This window comes from Galeopterus variegatus, unplaced genomic scaffold (assembly GCF_000696425.1).
Source record: "Galeopterus variegatus unplaced genomic scaffold, G_variegatus-3.0.2 Scaffold12942, whole genome shotgun sequence".
Classification (NCBI taxonomy): Eukaryota; Metazoa; Chordata; class Mammalia; order Dermoptera; family Cynocephalidae; genus Galeopterus; species Galeopterus variegatus.
This window is the reverse complement of record NW_007739053.1, coordinates 24,978-31,275: the sequence shown is the minus strand read 5'-3', so window position 1 is coordinate 31,275 and position 6,298 is coordinate 24,978. Positions and strand designations below refer to the sequence as shown.

Below are 6,298 nucleotides of genomic sequence, written 5' to 3'. Positions count from 1 at the left end.
TTCCTCTTGATAAACACGTGAGTTGTTTCCACCTTTTGACTATTCGAGTACAAGTTACGTTTCACTCGCTGTTTTCAAATATTTAGGGTAGGTAACTCATAGTGGAAGTGAGAGAGGCACAGAGCCGGTGTTCGCCACCTGTAACGCGCAGAACTCAACAGAGATCTCAGTCATTCAAGACACCCGTGCAGAGAGGGCCAGTGTGTGGCCTCGGGACAGAAACTTGCCCACTGCGTGGAGGGGAAGAGGAGAAAAGCAACTCGACTCTGCGCATTCAGCGACTCCACGGGAGAGGCAGGACCAGACCCAGCTCTCCTGCCTCTCGCTCGGGAATCTCTCCAGTCCTGCAATTCGCAGGCTTCTCTCGCCCCACGGTGATCATCTCTCCCACACATTCCCCTTCCTCAGACCCCCGGCCTAGACAGACGCCTTACCAGCATGACCAGGGTTTTCCAGACGGGGCCCCGCAGCCCCGGTGGGATGCACCCGCGCATGCGCACAGCCCCTCCCCAGGAGGCGAGAACTACACTTCCCAGCAGGCAACGGAAACGAGCGCTACAAAGGGAGGACGAAGAGCCGGGAAGGTCAATCCGCGCGGGCGGGGAGGCTGCTCGCCGGGAGGGATCTGGCCAATCAGTGCTCCGAGCTGCCTCCGCCTCCCGACTAGAAAAGGCAAACTAGAAGCCGCGGCCCTAGAGGCGCAGCGCAGTCCGAGCGGCCGCGTTCTCAGACCCCTGCCGGCGCGATGTGCCTCCCGCCGCTGCTGCTGCTGCTGCTGCTGGCCGGGCTGCTGCTGGCCGGGCTCCGCAGACTTTTCCTGGGGCTGTGGGCTGGCAGCTCCCCGAACCCCTTCTCCGAGGACGTCAGGCGGCCCCCCGCGCCCCTGGTGACCGACAAGGAGGCCAGGAAAAAGGTTCTCAAGCAAGGTCAGCGGGAGGGCCCCCGGGGTCCGGGGCTGGCTCGGGCATTCTCGCGGGTATGTGTTCCCACGCCGGCGGGAGAGCCGCTGCCACACCTGGGCCTCAGTTTCCCCACATGTAAAGTGCTGCGGGGGCTTCCTTGCACGTGGAGGCGTCCGTTTTAATGCCCACCACTGGCGAGAGGCTTCGCCCTAGCAGCCCAGAAAATAGTAGCCCCAGGGCCTGGGCACCAACCTCACGGCGTGCCATGATCTTGGCATAGCCGAGGCCTGCCCTGCCACTTGCAATTTCCGCGGCTACGGGGTAGACAAGAAGAGACCCTTCCCCGACTTGTTTCTAAGACCTTAACTTTTCACGTGCCCTCCCGCGCGGGCTAGGGGCATGGGTGACCTTCACAGAAATCTCTCCCAGTCTGCATAGGAAATTGCGTGTTGGCCGTCAGGTGATTGACAGGTTATGCGCGGCCTCACATCACAGGATTGAATCCTGGTTCAAAAACTTTGGAGAGGCTCAACAGGGTGCCTCAGACTCAGAGCCCGCTCTGCAGTCAAACAGGTTCCTCCACTCTCATCTTTCAAACATATTTTCGGGTTGCTTCTAAGATCTAAAGAAAGAGTTCTGCTGCATTTAAAAAAAGAAAAAAAAAAAAAAAGTCCCCTGATTGATCTCCAGGATCCCTCTCATTCGTAAATTTTAAAATCCTGTGTGACATATCCTGCTGCACACTCAGAGATGATACTATTCTCAATGGAAGGACTCGTCCTCTGGACTGCTGAGATCAGAGTTTTAGCTTTGGACTCTGACACTAATTCACTGCATAGCCATTAGCAAGTCACTCCACCTATTTGGGCTTGTCTAAAACTGGCATGACGACTTTAATTGTTTCTCAAACCAGGTTGTGATGTACTAGTGGGTTGTGAAATCAGTTTAGTGCATTGCAACTAGCATTTTTTTTTTCAGTTCACGAGTATAGAAAATATTAGAGTACATCATACATAATTCCAGTTAGTATTGTCCAGTGAAATTCTGTTTCAGCTGTTTATATTATATATTTACATATGTTCCGGGTTGTGATATACAATGTCTTTTTCACTATGTGTCTCTCTAAAAGTGATTGAAAAGTAAAAATTTGGGGGCCGGCCCGGTGGTGCACTCGGTAGAATGCGGCGCTTGGGAGCGTGGTGGCGCACTCGCCGGGGGTTCGGATCCCATATAGAGACTGGTCCGCTCACTGGTTGAGCGCGGTGCGGGCGCGACACCAAGGGTTGCGATCCCGTTGCCGGTCACGAAAAAAAGACAAAAAGGAAAAAAAAAAAAGTAAAAATTTTACCAACTTCTCTTGCAGCCTGAAAAATAGCCAATCCCATTTCTCAGGAAGGGACTTTTAAAGAACTAATCTAGCGTTGTAGTGCCCACATATCAACGTATCAGTTTTCTATTCTGTGAAGGCCCTTCCCACCCTCCGAGCCCTGCCTCCAGACTTCCCCAAGGTGAGGGGATGGTGCTGTGATTTCTCAGAGCAGCAGCCTCTGAGTGTCTCTCTTGCCCAAGCCTCTGCATCAGGCAGTGCAAGAGTCACCAAAGGACCCAGCTGCTCCACTGGCACCTGCCGACACTGCACCTTCCAAAGACAGCTGGCCTGTAAATGGACAGTTACTTGAGCTAGCAGCCTGCCCCATAACATCCTTCCCCCACAACCACCCCTGTGTTGTCTTTCTTCTCTAGTGCCCTCTGTGTGTCTGCACTTAGGTCTTTCAGCCTGCACTGCAGTCAGTTTTCTCTTTTTGTTCCTGTCATAGTTCACTCATTCCTACTTTCTTGGAAAGGAGGGAAAAGACCCAGGTCCATGGTAACTTTGGTTAAATCAGTTTAGATCAAACCACATCACGTTGTTTAATCTGCCTGGCTGGTCCTGAGTATTCCCAGGTAAAATATTTGAGACATCTTAGTGAAGAGCTGCGTGCCAAACTGCTTGAGAACTCCTTGCACTGTAAAAGCTAGAGAAGTCTTCCTTGGTTTCCCTGTCTTTGCTATTTCCCTGCCCCTGCCTGAGAAGCCCACACTCCTCCCTTCCTTTCTGCTGCAGTTTTCTCGGCCAGCCATGTGCCAGACAAGCTGGATGTGGTGGTGATTGGCAGTGGCTTTGGGGGCCTGGCCGCAGCTGCAATTCTGGCTAAAGCTGGCAAGCGAGTCCTGGTGCTGGAACAACATACCAAGGCAGGGGGCTGCTGTCATACCTTTGGAAAGAATGGCCTTGAGTTTGACACAGGTAAGGCTTGTGCGGAAAAGGTTGGGAGCATGTCTGTATCTTCAGAAGGCTTGGAGCAGCCACCAGGGTGTTTCCGTGGTTTCGGAGGTGCCATCTTCTCTGTGGGCACCACTTTCCTTCTCGGACAGCCATACCCACTGGGAGCTGAACTGGGCATGGATCTCATGGATTCTGCTGTGCCACCTGCCTTTAGAAGGGGTGGATAGCCCCCTCTGGTCATGGACATAGCCAGGCCAGACAACCTCCTCCACCTTACTGCCACCTGGTTTTTCCATCTCCCAACAGGAATCCACTATATTGGGAACATGCATAAGGACAGCACCGACCGTTTTATCTTAGACCAGATCACTGAAGGGCAGCTGGACTGGGCTACCCTATCCTCTCCTTTTGACATCATGGTACTGGAAGGGCCAAGTGACCGAAAGGAGTTCCCCATGTACAGTGGGGAGAAAGCCTACATTCGGGGCCTCAAGGAGAAGTTTCCCCAGGAAGAAGCTGCCATTGACAAGTATATAAAGCTGGTTAAGGTAAGTAACGTGGACACATTGACGACACCCAGTTTATTCCCAACAAGGCTGAGCTTCTGCATTAGTGGAGTGACAGTTTATTCCCAACAAGGCTGAGCTTCTGCATTAGTGGATCAACAGTAGGATGTTGGTGAGTGGAGTGGGGGAGGCAGGAGGAGAGGACAGTCCTGTCTGTCCTGAACTCAGCCCAACCATGTCCCCTGTGCCCCGCTGGGCTCTCCATCTCTGCAGCCTGGGCTCAGCAGCTCCAGGTCTCACTCTGGCCTCTGGCGGGCACCTGCTGTCCTCTCTGACTAGGCTGGCTGCCAGGGGACCAGATCAGTACTCTTTAAGTCATATGAGACCAGACTGGAATGTTTAAAAAGAAAATTGAGCAGGAAATTAAAAAGCGAGAAAGGACTCATCTGAGTGCAGGATGGGAGAGATTCAGAGTACAGATTTTTTAAAATGCAGATTCAGCCAAGTTCAGCCAGGAGCAAGTGTTGTGGGCCCTCAGGTGACACAGGCTGTTGCGATGGTCATTCCATCACAGCAGTTTCAGGGATGAGTCTGTCCCCTATGGCTTGGTTTCTCCCCAGGTGGCGTCCGGTGGAGCTGCTCATGCCATCCTGCTGAAGTTCCTGCCCTTGCCCGTGGCTCAGCTCCTTGACAAGTGTGGGCTGCTGACCCGTTTCTCTACATTCCTGCATGCATCCACCCAGAGCCTGGCCGAGGTGCTGCAGCAGCTGGGCGCCTCCCCTGAGCTGCGGGCAGTGCTCAGCTACATCTTCCCCACATATGGTGGGTACCGGCCACAGGCTCTGGGTGGCTCCTGGAGAGGAGGGGCTGCCCTCCCAGCTCCCGTCTTCACGACGTCTGGCCATCTGCAATGGAGCAGTGTAAAGCCCAGGCCTTCTGGAGCTGGTGGATGAGAAGTCTGTCCACCTGATGGACTCCCTGGCAGATGTTCCCTTCATCCACGCCCTGGATGCTTTTTCTCTCTGACCAATTTTGTCCTTCCGGGTCTTGGCACATGGCAGTTTGCAGGGAGGATATTCCCGCTGGCCTCAAGATCTCTCAGTGCTCCGTGTTTGAATGCAAACAGCTGCTGTGGCCGCCCTGGACCCTGGGGAACATTAGGATCCTGGGATGGGCTCGGACCGTGTGTCATCTCACAGGAGCCCGTGTTCCTTTGTGAAGGGTGCTGGTGCCTGTTCTTGCCTGCTCATCGCCCTCCCTTCCTTCTGCAGGTGTGACCCCCAGCCATAGCACCTTTTCCATGCATGCATTGGTGGTGAACCACTACATGCAAGGGGCCTTTTATCCTCGAGGGGTTTCCAGCGAAATTGCCTTCCACACCATCCCTGTGATTCAGCGGGCTGGGGGTGCTGTCCTGACGAAGGCCACCGTGCAGAGTGTCTTGCTGGACTCAGCTGGAAAAGCCTGTGGTGAGAGCCCTGTGCTTGTGCTTCAGGGACCCTGGGCTGGTGTGGGAAACACCTGGGGTCTCTCTGAGGGCAGAAAGTGTTGAGCAACTGACGTCCTCATGGAGATTAGAGGCTGGAATCTGTCCAGAGCAGGGGCCGGGGCAGAGTGATTAGTGTGCATGTTAAAGGGGAGCGGGACGGATAAAGGTTTCCATGGTTGCCAATGAACACTATTGAGTTATCTATTCAGTAGCTATGAATATTCTCCCTGTAATTCTTGACCTTCTGATTTTTTTTTTTTAACATATATATGGGAGACAGAGTTGACTGTCAGTATTTGTATACATTATGTGACGATCAAAATCAATATTATTAACATGTTCGTTATTACAAATTATAATTATTCATTGCATCGTTTACCCAATTTCTCCCTAACCTTCTTTCCCCTTCCCCCTTTCCCACCTCTAGTAGCCATAGATCTGTTCTTTCTTTCTGAAACTTGAACATATTATTTGGTTAATGGCTGAGTAGTATTCCACTCTATGGTCTGGTCTTTTCTTCCTTCCTTCATTTCATGGCTCCCACTTATGAGTGAGGACATGTGGTATTTTTCTTTCTGTGCATGGCTTATTTCACTTAAGGAACTTTTCTCCAAGCTCCTCCATTTTGCTATAAATGCCAGAATTTCATTCTTTTAATGGCTGAGTAGTATTCCACTGTGTATATATACCACATTTTCCTTATCCAGTCATCCACATGATCTTCTTGATTGTAGGGGCAGTGTAGTTATGTCTATAGGTCGTAGCACATGGCAGAGCCTTGAATGTTTGTTCCATGACTGATGGAATGAGCGAGTTACCTGGGTCTTCCTTAGGGCAATGTGGAGGTCAGCAGTGTGCCTGCCCTCAGTCTCTAAATGGCAGATGGGGGCCAGGGTTGAAGCCCTGACCTGTGTAGAGACTTAAAATCCCACTCTGAACAAACTCTTTGAAGAGAGGGTCTGTAAAAGGAAGGCCTCTGTTAAACAGGCCATCCATGCCTAGGGGGTGCTTAAAGAAGCATCAGGGAGGGGGACAAAACGGGCCAGAGGAAAACAGGGCTGGTGTGAACATGAATTTGCTGGAGGTGCCCTTCAGGGAGGAGGAGGTGAGGAGTGGGTGGCCCATAGCAAAAAAA

The 6,298-nt window shown here is 52.2% G+C and overlaps 1 protein-coding gene and 1 long non-coding RNA gene across 2 annotated transcripts in view; one reads left to right on the top strand and one right to left on the bottom strand.

Moving 5' to 3' along the window:
* The window catches only part of LOC103581387, an 8,361-nt gene extending 7,853 nt beyond the window's left edge, over positions 1–508 (bottom strand). Inside the window, exon 1 of the long non-coding RNA XR_549660.1 lies at positions 435–508. This is a non-coding gene — a long non-coding RNA (uncharacterized LOC103581387). The remainder of the gene's footprint in view (positions 1–434) is intronic.
* A 237-nt stretch (positions 509–745) lies between these two features.
* Positions 746–6,298, top strand: part of RETSAT (retinol saturase (all-trans-retinol 13,14-reductase)) — a 12,281-nt gene continuing 6,728 nt past the window's right edge. Inside the window, exons 1-5 of the mRNA XM_008563233.1 lie at positions 746–926; positions 3,007–3,189; positions 3,475–3,716; positions 4,295–4,496; positions 4,946–5,143. Of these exons, the coding sequence (XP_008561455.1) occupies positions 746–926; positions 3,007–3,189; positions 3,475–3,716; positions 4,295–4,496; positions 4,946–5,143 (1,006 nt within the window). The remainder of the gene's footprint in view (positions 927–3,006; positions 3,190–3,474; positions 3,717–4,294; positions 4,497–4,945; positions 5,144–6,298) is intronic.